Source organism: Nyctereutes procyonoides, unplaced genomic scaffold (assembly GCF_905146905.1).
Source record: "Nyctereutes procyonoides isolate TBG_1078 unplaced genomic scaffold, NYPRO_anot_genome, whole genome shotgun sequence".
NCBI classification, from domain to species: domain Eukaryota; kingdom Metazoa; phylum Chordata; class Mammalia; order Carnivora; family Canidae; genus Nyctereutes; species Nyctereutes procyonoides.
The window spans coordinates 13991087-14006534 of record NW_026575130.1 but is presented as its reverse complement, the minus strand read 5'-3'; the positions used below and the strand labels follow the sequence as shown (position 1 = coordinate 14006534).

At 36.0% G+C, this 15448-nt stretch overlaps 1 protein-coding gene across 6 annotated transcripts in view; it reads right to left on the bottom strand.

Annotated features, from left to right (window-relative positions):
* Positions 1-15448, bottom strand: part of CENPE (centromere protein E) — an 83325-nt gene that overhangs the window by 21579 nt on the left and 46298 nt on the right. For 3 of the 6 annotated variants that reach the window (XM_055342540.1, XM_055342541.1, XM_055342542.1), the window contains 14 exons: positions 12762-13004; positions 12455-12613; positions 11985-12269; positions 11740-11844; positions 11283-11570; positions 10531-10689; positions 10079-10360; positions 9136-9294; positions 8269-8538; positions 6821-7111; positions 5454-5558; positions 3327-3545; positions 1120-1317; positions 212-415 (listed from right to left, as the gene is read on the bottom strand). In XM_055342540.1, coding sequence (XP_055198515.1) covers positions 212-415; positions 1120-1317; positions 3327-3545; positions 5454-5558; positions 6821-7111; positions 8269-8538; positions 9136-9294; positions 10079-10360; positions 10531-10689; positions 11283-11570; positions 11740-11844; positions 11985-12269; positions 12455-12613; positions 12762-13004 — 2967 coding nt within the window. Of the gene's footprint in view, positions 1-211; positions 416-1119; positions 1318-3326; positions 3546-5453; positions 5559-6820; positions 7112-7494; positions 7654-8268; positions 8539-9135; positions 9295-10078; positions 10361-10530; positions 10690-11282; positions 11571-11739; positions 11845-11984; positions 12270-12454; positions 12614-12761; positions 13005-15448 lie in introns of all 6 variants that reach the window. The other 3 variants (XM_055342545.1, XM_055342544.1, XM_055342543.1) reach the window with 3 other exon arrangements.

Below are 15448 nucleotides of genomic sequence, written 5' to 3'. Positions count from 1 at the left end.
CTAAGTTGATATTTTAAATTATAACATGCTAGAGGAAGAACATGTTTTACCCAATTTTTTCTCGTTTCATTTTCAAATAACAAAATAAAGTATATACAAATAAATTAAAGAAGCATACTTAAGATTAGGTTGCTCAGTCTTTTTTAAGAAAAAGGTAGAAAAATTAGAGCAAACAAAAAGAATGAGGTAGCATACAAAAATCACTACTTACAATTATTTTGTTATTATAGAAGTTATTCACTTGACAAATATTATCATTTTCTTTTTGGATGCCATTTTTAAGCTTTTCTATATCAAAATGAGTGTTCAACCATTCTTCCAAAAACTGGGTTATTTCTCTCCTATTACTTAGCACTTGTTGAAATTCAGTCTTTAGTAAGTGGAAATCATTTTCTGAAAGATCTTTGAGAATTTCCTGTTTGAAAAATAAGTCTTGAGTTGCCTGGACATTAAGAAAGTTTTTATCTAAATAGCATACAAATATCATAAAAAGGGGAAAATACCTTACTGAACTCTCATTCTTAATATTTTGAAATAATTCTAATTTATTTTAATTGTATTAGAAATAGAATTCTAATTTACAACCTTGTTCCAATAATAAAAATCTGCCTGTACAGGCTATGTAAGGAATGTCTACAAATTCTGCCTGTTAGAATTGAAAACTCAAAACTATCTGTGACAAATAATCACAGTATGTGAAGTGCTTTCGGCATGTAGCTTTTCTGTGCACCCAGGCCTTGTATGTATGTTGTTAACTGTTTGCCAGCCTCACACTGCTGGGTGAAAGCCAGATAATCCATGTGGAATTATAATAAAAATGTTCCTAATTCCCAACCATAGATCTAGGATGTTTTAGAAAGCATTTGGAAACTTATTCTGGGATTCTATGAATTCCTGCTTGTTGGTACTAAATCTATTTTTCTGTATCTGCGGAGTCCTAAAAGGAGGCACTCTCTACACCTAGCCATTATGTGGCACTCTCTACATCTGGCCAGCAGTCACCATGCAATCTATTTTTAATTTTTGGAATATGAAAATGGCTCCAAGCCCATGAAAACGTACCTTCTCTATATGATAAAAAGGCTTAAAAAAATCTAAGTCATTTGAAATAACTTATACCTCAATACGTAGATCCATCTTCTGACTCAATTTGAGGTCCGTTAATTCTCTGGATGGTACATCAAAATCTTCTTGAAGGTGCTGTATTTTAATTACCAGTTCATTGTGCTTTTCCACTTCATCAATAAAAACCACTTCTAATTTATTTATGGATTCATGTTGTTCTTCCTTTATCTTTGTAATCTGGCTTAACACATACTTGTAAGAAAAACATTAAACAGATTGGGAAATGAACCTTTTAACAACACATTTAAAGGAAGTTTTGAGCTCTCAAGACTAAGAAGTGGGATGGCATCTTTTGTTTATCTATATCCTCTGGTAAGCTGAGGAAGCAGGAAAGAACATTCTCTATTCCTAATTTTCTCCTCAGTATCTTGGGAGAATAACTTCCAGACTTCGAGTTTCTTATTTTGGATTCCCTACTAGATACCCTTCATGGATGTCCCACAATTACCTCAGATTTGCTGTTACAATGTAACATAATCTCTTTCCCTAAAACTTCCTTTTCTCTTCTCATTTTTCAGTTAATTATACTACCAATCACACAGACTTCCCAGCTAGATGCCTGAGATTCATTTTCAATTTCCTCCTACCTTGATTGGGTGGCCAATGTGGGTATGCCAGCCTCAAGATATGTTTCTCACATGTAGTTAGATGTGTGGCATCAAGGTGACAATTTGAATGCCATTAGGTTTCACAGACCTCCTAGATAAATTCTGGGTATCTGATTGCCAGGATTTGTGGAAAAATATCAGGACGTGAGAGGCAATCTACCTAGGAAAGACCGACACCAGCTCCCTACTTCTTCAATCTTCCACTCCTCCTTAACCTCTTATAATTTGGCTTTTCCCTAACCACTCAATTAAAATCACTCTGACAAAGGTCAACAATAAAGTCTATTATCAACAAGTTAAGGGCATCTCTTCAGTTCATATTCTGGCTGTTTGAAGAATCTGCCCGTCTTGACCACCTCATCTTTGACATGCTGTCCGCCACTGACTTGAGCAATGGCACTTTTGCTTGATTTTTCTCTTGCCTCTTTCACATTTCCAACCTCAAAGCCCTGTGTTGCTCTCTTTTCTGCTACTGGCTCTTGAAAATTGATCTTTTCTAGAGTTCTCTTCTTATCCGAAGGCTCTTATTTTTCTATTACGCTTTCTGGGTGGCCCTATCATACATATTGTATTATCTTGCATCTCCATGCTGATAAGTTCATACCTTTATCTTTAGTCCTGACAAACCTCAGACTCACAACTAAGTGCCTACTTGGTTTCTCTTCTTGAATGCTCCATCATGGATATTTCTACCTTACAACATCTGAAACTGAACAGCTGATCTCTTCTCCTGCCCTCATCTGCCTTGTTTCTCTTTCTTTTTTGTCAATTAATGGCACAAACCTGGCTACAGCCAAATTCTGGCACTCAATCTAAATGTCTCCCCCTTTACCTCCACTATCAATCACATGAACCTACTATTTTAAATTGCTGAATATTTAATTTCTTTTATCCTACCTATGCCTATAAATCCTTTTCTAGTAGTATGGTCACCTATCTCATGTGGACCACTATAAATTATACTGCCTCTTGTCTCTTCTCTCTGCCACAAACTCATTGCTTTTCTTTCTTTCTTTTTTTTTTTTTCCATTTGGATACCATTAGTTTATTAGTTCAACCCTGCTCAGGAGCTGCCGCTGCAAGGAAACTCACTGCTTTTCTATAGTTAAGCAGCTAAGATGGTAATCTGATCATCTCTTGCCACCACTGAAAATAACTGCCTAGTGGCTCCCCATCATCTGCAAAATGAACTCCAAGCATTACTGTTCGAGTCCAGCTTCGACTGTGATCTCGTTTTCTGTAACTCTTTATCTGGTATGTCATACAACCTGCACCTGCTTCTATCACAATACTTACTACCTGCTTCTATGTTTGCTTCATGCACTAGATTGGGAGATACCTGAGATGTTAATGCTATCTGTCTCTTGAGCACCATGATGATATCTAGGCTCACAGGTAGAGCTCGTTTTGGTGAATGAACAGATCCTAGATGTACAGTGGATCTTGCACATACTGAGATGCACATAACCTTTAATTCAGTAGCAAATATACTAAGTAGCAAATGTGCCAACTCCCAAAGTAGGACCTAAATACATGATGTTAAAACTAAAATTTGTAGCAATATTTAAAAGCTATTCCTAAAAAAGGTGATACCTGAAATCTCTTGATGATTCTGTGGAATTCCATTGAACATCTTTGGTTTACAGCGAGAAGTTTTTCAATTTGTTTGATTTGTGAATGTGGAAGTGAGAGGTTTGCTTTTATTGTAACTGAAAGCTCTTTTTGGGTTTCAATTTCTTTCTCCAAGTCAAGGGATAGTCTAGTTAAGCACTCATAATGATTATACATTTCTGAGTATCTCTTCAGAAGCTCCTAAGAAAAATTAGAAATCATTCAGTTTAACAATAGACCTTGTCCTAGAATTGTAACAAAATTTATGCTTTAACATTTTCCGTAGTACAGAAACAAATTAAGACCTTTGTGCTAAAAAAAAAAAAAAGAAAAGAAACTTTCATTGTTGATTTTGGATTATAGTAATAATGTATGATTACTGTGAAAATTTTAAAGACTTAAACAAATATAACAAAACCAGAAACCACTACTGTTACCATTTTGATACATTTTTAGTTTTTTGCATTCATGATTTAAATGACCACCTACAAAGAGTGAAGACAAATTTGAATGAATTCAAACTACTACCTATTACAATTCAAGACCGAATCCTGGCTCATGTTTACAGTAGGCAGTGTGAGTTTGTAGGTAAAACAAGTGACAAAGAATCCAATAGCTGTTTGCCTGCTTGGTGCAGCCTCTTTACACATTTCTATTTATCTGCCTAGCATTTCAGTTTTCTAACTTTTTATCAGAGTTAGAGTTCAGGCTCTATCTAGGGAACTCACTGAACCATTTTCCAACTACAAAATGAAGACTATGGTAACTACCATGGAGTTTTTAGGGGAAAATAATTATTATATGATACCTGTATCTATGTAATCTATAAAATACATACATTATGGCTTAAGGGAAATAAAATTTTATTTATAAAAATGTTTCTGTAGTCAAGTTTTAAACTTACACCTGATTTCAAATCCTGACTACCAACCTACTAGCTATGTGACCTTGGGCAACTACTAAACTTCCTCTCCAAGCCTCAGTTTCTCCGTAAGTGGAACAATAAAGAGTATCTCATGAGGTAAGGCACCTGGTATTAATGCAAATGGTAGACACTAAATAAGCTTGGCCTACAAGCTCAAAAGACTAGAGGCCATGCAGGGGACACACTGGTTACGGTATAGGTGGAAGAACACAATAGTTCAAATTGCTAGTCATATAACAAATGACACGTTTAATTCAGGGTGCTAAATAAAAGAACAAAGGGCTACTGACAGTGAGTTTCCTTTTTAATAACTTAAGGCTGTTCATTCATCTGGGATGTTGGAAAGGGGATTCCTGCCTTTGGTCTCAGTATGATCAAATTATGGTATGGAACAGCACTGTATAGTCATTCGTTTATACTTTTAAAACATATTCTGATAGGAATGTGTTCAATGATATAAAAAACACACCAAAAAAGTCTTTAGGGATCTTGCCTTCTAAGAGGAAGGACAGTTAATCATTCCCTCAGTATATATTCACAATCCAAATATTTCCCACTGCTTTCACTGATACCTCTTTAGGTTGAGCCACCATCATCTTTGCCTGGATTATTGGAATTAGTTTCCCAAATGTTCTTCCTGCTTCTACTCTCTATTTTCAACACAACGATCAGAGTCATCCCTTTCAAATGTAAGTTAGACTATGTGTCTCACATGGTCAAAAGCCTCCAACAGATCTCCATCTCACTCAGAGTAAAACCCAAAGATCTTTCAAGGCCCCACAGCTTGTATCTTCCCCATGAGCTCTCTGACATCATTTATTAGCTTTTCCCCTTCTTGATGTTCCTGGAACCCATCAGGCAGGCTTCTGCCTCAGGAGCTTTGTACTCATCATTTTTTCTTCTCATCCTGTTTTTCCCCCAGACAGCTATGTGACTTAATTCTTTACCTCTTTCAGGTATTTGCTCAAATACCACCTTTCCAATGGGGTCTTAAAATCATAACCCCCCCAGTTTTGTGTGTTTATGCATGTACATATGCATACACATGCACACCTATACTAGATTATAAAGTTTAAAAAAAACACTGAACACTATCTATTCATTCCATAGAGGTTCCTTTGATTCCATTTAGGCCTTTGGAAGGGTACCAATATTCATTCATAATTTGAACATGGGACACTTACTTTTATCCTAGAGCACTTTTCCCTTAGGCTTTCTGTGAGGTGGTGTTTTTCATTACTTTGTAACTTTTTTTCATATTTTACTATCTCTTTTTGGTTCTGTTGGTCCTGCATTGATACAAAGAAAAAAATAAGGCTTCAACTATAGCTACATTCATTTATAACATCTATATGCTTTTCCAATTACATTTTTTCGTATCATTTCAATAATAGAATTATAAGCTTGTAACTCAAAAACAAAGTTAAAAATGGCCAGAAAATAAATAACAAGAGTACCACTAAGTATTGTAGGGAGTGGGCTCAACTCATTAAGAAAAATCGTGTAAGAACCACATTATTTTTTGAGACAGGATTTATTCCCATAACCCTCAGTCACAAATTAAATTTTAGATTTATATCTGATTCTTACAATTTCAAGTCTCTGCATTAGAATTAGTCTCTGAATTGTTGCCAATTAATACACGCAAAACCACCTAAATATATCTATCTATTCAGACTTTTCCCAGCACAATGGAACATAAAATACATATCCTGTTCCTTTTTGTACTTCTGATTAGAAATATAAAACAAAACCTTTTCTCTCATTTATTCACTACACTATTTAGAAGAATGACTGTTTAATAAATATTTGTAGAATGAATTAAATTTCTTTATAAATTTAGTTAGGGCCCACATAAGGATGGTTCCCAAGTGTCCATGTTTCTGTTGATATTGCAAATGATAAGGTGTTCTAGTCTTGCTGAATTATGAGAATAAAAGATTTTTATAGATTTTATGCAATTTCTTGTCTGAATTGTATGTTATTTTCTAGAGGGTTCCACTGAGTTTTTTAAGGTGTGATTCTGAATACCTAAAGACAGTCTCACTGGATGAATTTCATTCTGCTGTGTGTCTGGCCGCTTCCCTCTAACTTCACTGAGAAGATCCCATGCCTAAAACTCCATAAGGAGACAGAGAAATGGGCACCTAGCTCTTTTACAAATCTAGTCCTTCAAATATTTTTCTATGGAATATAATGGCATTTCCTGGTTTAAAAAACTTTTAAAAAAATTAAATAGTCTGCCTTATGTAAGAAATCTTCTCTTAAAAATAAATAATTAAAATGATATTTCCTGAAAAATATTTTGGCTTCTTTTAAAACTGCATCTTCTATTTGTGTGAAAAATTATAGTAATAGTTATCCTATGATCTTTTACTATTTGTAAAAATTTCTAAAAAGAAAAAAAAAAACCCACAAACAACCCTTCTCTCCCCCCACAAAACAAAAAAGGCAAACAAACCCCACCACCACAACAAAATCAAATTATTCCCCTTTTTGAAAAAGCTTTTCTTATAAACAGTTACTAGATAAGGGAAGATTCTGGACTCACGCTAGCTATCATCTCTGTTAAGGTTTCTCTGAATTGGTCTCTTTCCATTTTGAGAGACTCTTTTATCCTCCTTAGCTCATCTCTTTCCTTAGCTATAATTCTTTTTTCTTCAAGGCATTTATGAAGTTTCTTTGTCAAGTGTAAGTTATCCATTTCCACACTTTGCATAGATAAGTTCTGGGCCTCAAACTGTTGCTTCAATTGTTCCATTTTGTTTATATTTTTATGAGTTTTATTGACATCTTCTTTCATTTTGAGAAGTTGAAGCTCTTTTTTCTGAAGTTCTTCTATCTTGAGATCATTATAAAACAAGTTAGAATGTGAACAGAATTCCTTCAAGGAAGGAAAATAGTGTCTACTGGTTATATGTATATCTCTATATTTGTATCTATATCCTTTCTTATTCCACAAATGATTGTGGGCAGTTACTCCTCAAAGAACAAAACAACATATACCTTATATATCTTTTTTTTTTTTAAATTTTTTTTAAATTTTTATTTATTTATGACAGTCACACAGAGAGAGAGAGAGAGAGGCAGAGACACAGGCAGAGGGAGAAGCAGGCTCCATGCACCAGGAGCCCGACGTGGGACTCGATCCCGGGTCTCCAGGATCGCGCCCTGGGCCAAAGGCAGGCGCTAAACCGCTGCGCCACCCAGGGATCCCCCATATACCTTTTTCTGTAACTCATCTTTAGATTTATTTAAATCCTTTTGGATATTTGAAATCTGAGTTGTCTTTTCTGAAACTCTCTCTCTGAATTTATCAATAGTTTCTTGGTGTTCTTTCAAATGCAAAAGAGCAATTTTTAGTTCTTGTTGTGTTTCCAAATCCTTTATTAGAAGAAATTGAGAAATACCATGGTATAAAGGCACATTATCTTTTCTTAATGATGAAATAGTTAACCAAAATCTTTAAAAATGCACGCTCATAGTTCAAAAAACAAGCACACCACCTCCAGATTGGAACCATACAGAAGGACATAAATGAAAGTCCCTGTCCCTAGCCTCACCTATCCTCATTGGGCTTCCTGGTGAACTCGGTCAGTGCTTTCGTCCCTTTCATACCACTTGGACATCATTCTAAATCAGTACACTACGTAAAAAGGGCCCCATTCTCATGCTTATGAATAATCCATTATACAGATGTACCCCCATTTAGCCTGGTGGACAGTTGGATTGCTTCTAGATTTTCGTCAGCACTAACAATGTTGCAGTGAACGCTACTGTATTTCTGCCCCGATGTGCGATGTGCGCATATATTGGTAGGATAAATCACTACAAGTGGAATCACTGTAGCAGATATATATGCTGACAAATCTTTAATAAGGCATTGTTAAACTGTCTCCCTAGAAGGTTTTAACATTTACATGTTCAACAGTACTTTAAAAAGAAAGCTTCTTGTACTAAAAACACGTTTACTGGGTAGGTAAAAAGAGCACAACTCACTCTGGCTATGGTTTCCTGTAGGTTTGTCTTGAGCTGGTCTCTCTCCAATTTCAGATTATCTCTTTCTTGCATTACAGATTTCATTTCTTCAAGGTTTTCATGAAGTTTCTGAGCCAAATTTAAGTTCTCCATTTCTACTTTATCCAGAGTTAAACTTTGGCCCTTCAATTGTTTCTTCAATCGCTCTATTTCAGACATCTTTTTCTGTGTCTCACTGACATCTTCCTTTAGCTTAAAAAGTTGATGTTCATTTGCCTTAAGTTGTTGAATCTGAAGATAATCATAAAATAATGTGTTAGGACACAGAGTTTTTAAGAGAAGCATAAAGAATAGTGTCTAAATTGATTAAGACAAGTCTTCCTATGTTGCTCATTAATATCCTGCCTAATTTCATACAAAATTTTTCTTTTGAGGGACATTAATCTTAAGTATATAGCTTAATTACTCTTGACACATGTATACATATCTAGCACCGCTATAAGGTTCCTGTATGCACCCCCCACCTACAACTAAACACTGTTCTGAACTTTTTTCATTCTAGTTGAATCTTGCCTGCTTTTGAACTTATAAATCACAATAGATTTATCCATTTTCCTATAGATAGGCACTTCACTTGTTTTCCATTTTTTGCTGTTATGAGTACAGAACTGTTATGAGCATTCTTGCACATAACTATGTAGAAGTATGCATTTTTTTTCTCTTAAGTATATACTCAAGGAATAGAAATGCTGAGTCATGGGTAGGTATATGTTCAGCAACAGTAAAAAACTGTTAAGATGTTTTCCAATGTGGCTAAACCATTTTACATCCCCCAAAGGAGTTTAGGTACAACTAAATCAAATATCCAAGCAAGCACATTCTCCATACCTTTTCTTGTAATTTAGCATTTGAATTTTCTAAATCCACTTGCATATTTGCTATTTCATCTGTCTTCTCAGAAACAAGGCCTCTGAGTTTATCAATAGTTTCCTGGTGCTCTTTCACATGCATGCAAACAATTCTTAGTTCTTCTTGTTTTTCCAGATCCTTTGTCAGAGAAATTTTAAGAATGGTGACACAGGTTAATGCTATTTTTTTTTTCCTAAAAGTGACCCATTTCCTTAGTAAAAATAAAAATATTACTTCTTACTCTCCAACTTTGTTATTAGAAACTTATAAACTTTCCCTCCCCACGACCTAGTCCTACTTTTGAGAAGCAAACACATGATACATATACTATTCTACAGCTTGCTTTTCCCTCTAAGATTTGAATAACCTGATTTGGAAGCCCAAATCAATTTCTTCTTTTTAACGTGTTGCATAGTATTATGACATATCACTCATATTTACCGAGTTTCCTTCTGATGGACATTTAGCTTGTTTCCCACTTTTTATTACAAATTGCTACAATCAACAACCTTGTGTGCTTGTGTACATACATAAATATATATGTAGGATGAAGTCTACAAAGAAAATACTGGTTACAGGGGCGCCTGGGTGGTGCTGTTGAGAGTCTGGCTCTTAGTTTCAGCTCAGGTCATGATCTCAGGGTTGTTGAGATGGAGCCCCACATGGGGCTCCAAACTCAGTTTGTTAGGACTTTCTCTCTTGCTGTGCCTGCCTTCCCGTGCTCTCTCTCTCTCAATAAATAAGTAAATAAATAAAAAGAAAATAATGGTTACAGAATTTAACACTTTTAGAACAATACCAAATTACCTGCCTGAAAGGTTATCAGTTCACTCATATCTATGGTGCCACTTATGTCAAAGAATGGTTCACTGCTATCAGGAAAACATCATGTTTACTCACTAGTATAGGAAGAGTGACTTACTTGAGCTTCCTTTTCTCTGAGGCTTTCTCTGAGCTGGCATTGCTCCATCCTGAGGGTTCTCTCTGCTCTTTTTAGAGTATCTCTTTCCTCAGTAACACATTTTATTTCTTCGAGGTTTTCATGAAGTTTCTGACTTAACCTCAGCCTCTCAGTTTCTACACTTTCCAGGGTTGAATGTTGGGCCTGTAACTGCTCCTTCAATTGCTCTGTTTGATACATATTTTCTCTGAGATCATTTTTTACTTTAAGAAGTTGATGTTCTTTCTCCTGAAGTTCTTGGATCTTGAGATAATCATACAATAAATTAAGATATAGATAGATATTGAAAAAAATATTAAATAATACTTTCAAAATTAGGTAGGCAAATATTTGTCTTCAATTTTAGGCTAATTCATATCTTGCTTCATTACATAAAAGACCTAATTCAACCTTTCATAAAAAAAAAGAAATACCTGTGTTTTTAAGGCATCATTTGTGTTTTCTAAATCCATCTGCATATTTGATAGTTCATCTGTCTTCTCAGAAACAAGGCCCCTGAGTTTATCAATAGTTTCCTGGTGCTCTTTCACATGCATGCGAGCAATTCTTAGTTCCTCTTGTTTTTCCAGGTCCTTTATTATTAGAGAAAGGAAAATGGTATATTCAGAGTAAGAAAATTCAGTGTATAGAAAGATAGAGACGGCAAGAGGTAAATATGCCCTGCCCCCTTAGGTCTCATTCTCTAAATTCACCTTAATTTCAGTACATGCTAGATATATTACTCCACAGCTTATCTCCTTTTCCCCAATAGGATACTTCCAAATCAGCACCATTGGCACCACCTCATTCTTTACTAGTGGCCTACTAGTCTGTGGTCTGCATGTGTTATACTTAATTAACCAGTCCCCTGCTAATAGACATTTAGCATTTTCCTTATTTTCTTTTTGTTTGCTTTGTTTTGTTATTGCAACTTTTTGCAATGAGTATCCTTCTACAGATATCTTTGCACAACTGTGTTAATGTGATGTGTACAGGATAAATAGCTATGACTGGACTTTTCGGGTCAATGAATAAACTTATTGAAGTATTTGAAATATATTATCAAATATTACCCCTCCAACCTTACCCAGTTGGATGGATTTTACACTCCCACCAACCCTACTGCCCATGGTTCTTTTAGGATACAATGTCATATTTACTGAATGGGGGAAAGGTGGTAACTTACTCTAATTACAGTTTCTCTCAGGTTTTCCTTGAGCTGGTCTCTCTCTACTTTGAGAATCTCCTCTATACTCCTAAGATCATCTCTTTCTTTTGTAACAGATCTCATTTCTTCAAGGTTTTCATGAAGTCTCTGAGTTAACCTTGCATTCTCCATTTCTATATTTTCCAGAGTTGACTTTTGGGCCTCAAACTGGTTCTTCAAGTGTTCCATCTCACATATTTTTTCCTGAGTCTCATTGACAGTTTTCATCTTAAGAAGCTGATGCTCTTTCTCCTGAAGTTCTTGAATCTGAGAAAAAATAAAACAAGTTAGGACACAGGCAGAAATTTGTAGGAAAAAGAGAAATTGTTTCTAAATTAAATCAGTCATCTTTAATGTATATACTATTTTCTTCTACTGGACAATGAGCAACACAATAATCAGATGTCATTTTCCAACTTAATGAAACAAGATCTACCTTTTCTTGTGATTCAGCATCTGAACTTTCTATAACTCTCTCAATATTTGCTTCTTGGTCTGTCTTCTTTGAAATATTCCTAGTACTAATGGTTTGTTGGTACTCCTTCAAAAGAACATAAGTAGTTTTTAGTTCCTGTTTGATTTTCAGTCCCTTTATGGTTGGGTAAAAATGAAACAATAGTGAATCTGTTAACTACCTTAACACTATTTTTGCACCCCAAAAAACATTAGAAGGCAACTCACCTCAGCTACAATTTCTTTAATGTTTGCTTTGAGTTGGTCTCTCTCCATTTGAAGAAGTTCCTGTACCCTTTTCAGTTCATCTCTTTCCTTAATTATAATTTTTATTTTATCTTGACTTTCCTGAAGTTTCTCAGTCAACTTGAGCCTCTCGCTTTCTTTATTTTGTAATGATGAATCTTTGACTCTGAGTTGCTCCTTTAATTGCTCCAGTTCACTCATTTTTTCCTGAGTCTCAGTGATTTCTTTGGTGCTCATAAATTGCTGTTTCTCATGAAGCTCTTGGATCTTAATACATATACACATAAAATGTGTGTTTATATGTGTGTGTGTATACATAAATGTTTTTGTTTTTAAAGGAAAAACACCCAGAGTGTTCTGTATAACAATTTAGTACCTAAAATTAGTTTCTACAATTCAGTTAAGCTAGCTCCCTCAAGTTTTCTCCTACATGAACTTCACCCCCAATTTACCTTTTTTTGTAATTCATCATTGGTTATTTCTAATTCCTTTTGAAGGCTGGATAGTTCAGTTTCCCTCTCTGAAAGATTCACTCTCAGCTTATCAATAGTTTCCTCTTGTTCTTTCAGGTGACAACGAGCAACTTTCAGTTCCTCTTCGGTTTCCAGGTGCTTTATTATCAGAGAAAATTGTCGAGAAATTTATAGAAACATTTTAACTATTACACTCTAACTTATTTTTTGAAAGGCTTAATTTTTGCAAAAATATCTGCTTATAAAGTGCTAAAAAAAAAAGCACATGGGGAAAGGTGAAACCTACTTTAGCTATGATTTCTCTCATGTTTTCTTTGAGTTGGTTAGTTTCAGACTGAAGAACTTCTTGTAGCTTCTCAGACATCTCAAGCCTTTCCATGCCCACTCTTGGCTGTGGTGCCTCTTTGGCTTCAAGCTGCTCCTGCAGTTGCTCCAACTCTCTCACGATTTCCTCAGCTTCATCTTCTCTTTCTTTCATGTCAAAGGACTGTTCTTGTTTATTTTGAGGTTCTGAGATATTAAGAGAATCCTAAAACAATAGAGTTGACAACCAAAGATCTTTTATTTTACTCTAGGATAAAATAAATCATGATACTTCCTAAAACAATGAAGTCAGGATTCAGTGGCTCATTACAGAGCATTCTTTTCACTCCCACTCAACAATACTCAGGTGCTGAACACTAACTTCCTGAGGGCTCATTGTATTGTCACCATCCTACTAGAAGCTAGAGATAAAATGGTAAATGAGACTTACATGATATTTGCCATTTTGAGACTTGCACTTTAGAGGGAAAGATAGACGTTATGCCAAATCTTACCCAACAGAGGTTCTGGGTTCTTGCAGGGTATGTGGCAGACCTAACTTACCCTTAGTGGTTAGGAAGGTTTCCTGGGGGATGGAAAGCTTCAACTGAGATCTGAAGGATGAGAGAACTAGTTAGGCAAGGGGGAATGGAAATGCTGTAGGCAGGGAGACCAGAACATCTGGAAGCCATGAAATGACCAAGCACAGTGCTGGAGCATCATGAGCAAGGGTAAGAGTGAGCAGAAATATGGCTAGAGACCAGTAAGGAATGGGACTTAGGGCCTCATAAGTAAGCAATGTGAGGGATTCTGGTCTTCAGTTCAAGAGCAGAAATAAATTATTTTAAAGGACTTCAAGAAGAAAAGATTACTTGGGTTCAGAATGGGAAATGAACTATAGGAATGAATATGGGGAGGCTAGTAAGGAGGCTACTGCAGAAAGTCAGGGACAGATGTAACAGTGGCTTGGATCAGGGTGTTGGCAATGTGGAGAGAAAAGGGGGAAGATTTCTTTCTCTCTCTCTCTCTCTCTCTCTCTCTCTCACACACACACACACACACACACACACACACACCTACCTACACACACATCTACCTAGTTTTCTAGTATTTATAATTTTAATTTTTTAAGATTTTCTTCTTCTTCTTCTTTTTTTTTTTTTTTTTTTTTAAAGATAGAGCACGAGCAGGGGGTGAGGCAGAAGGAAAGGGAGAAGTGGACTCTGCTGAGCAGGGAGTCTGACATGGGGCTCAATTCCAGGACCCTGGAATCATGACCTGAGCTGAAGACAGACACTCAACCTCTGAGCCACCCAGGCACCCTGCTAGTATTTATATTTTTAGTTCTGTTTCCAATCACTTCATAATTAAGAGACATTTAAAGAAAACATGGTAGTAATATTGTAACTGTAGCACAAGTGCTTCCTTCCCCAAAGATTTTTTTTTTTAGATCTTTTTTTTTTTTATTCATTCATGAGAAACAGAGAGGGAAAGACATAGGCAGAGGGAGAAGCAGGCTCCCTGTAACAAGCCCAATGTGGGACTCGATCCCAGACCCTGGGATCACGCCCCAAGCCAAAGGCAGATGCTCAACCACTAAACCACCCAGGCATCCCTCAAAGACTTGATTCTTATAAAACACCTCTTAAATCAAAGGAAAGCATGAAACTTACTTCAGCCAACATTTCTCTACTATCTTCTTTCAGTTGGGTCTTGTCCCACCTGAACTGCTTCTTTTATTGTTTTAAGATCATCTCTTTCCTCAGTTAGAGATTTTATTTCTTCATGACTTTCTGGAAGTTTTGCAGTCAACCCAAGCCTTTCTATTTCTATGCCTGCTGGTGTCATTGAATCCTTGGTTTTGGACTGCTTTTTCAATAGCTCCCCTTCATTCATTGTTCCCTGAGTAGCACTGACTTCTTTCACATTAGGCAGTAGCTCCTGTTCCTCATGAAGCACTGGGATCTTGTGATATACGTAAAATACCAAGGTTACTATCTGGAGGTTATTATCATAATTTTGTGCGTGTGCGCACAAAAAGGTGACTTTATTAAAGCACGGGGAAAGGACCCATGAGCAGAAAGAGCTGCTGTATTATAATTCTTTAAAGAGAAAAGATGAGGATACTGTCCACAGAAATAAAAGTGATCTAGAACCCACTGTCTACTGTGGATCATGAACTCCCCAATTTATTCACATTCTCTTGATTCCTACTGAAGTTCTTCATGACCTTTCTGCTGGTCACTTTCTGCCATAATTTTCTTTTGCTCCAGCTTACATCCAGAGTGAACCAATTCTTATACTTGACTAACACACTGTTGATTCAGTCAGTTGTACACTTAATTTCTTTACTAGTTCCCAAATGCTACCAGAGAAAAATCATCATTGAGCAGATTATATGTCAATTAATGAATGGTCCCTCATTTTCAGATGAGCTCCAATGCTATGTCTCAATTTTTTTATGTTTACAGATTGATTCCCCTTTCCTATGGTCATTAATGGTTCCATGTAAATTTGCATGTCCTATTTCTGCATTTGTCCTACTAGAATTGAGGGATTATTTTATGTCCCTACTGGGGGCACGGGGAGGACAATGACTCATTCACTCATAGTTTCAATATCTTGCACATGGTGGCCTTTAACATAGGTTGTTTCAGTTATCTCAATGTT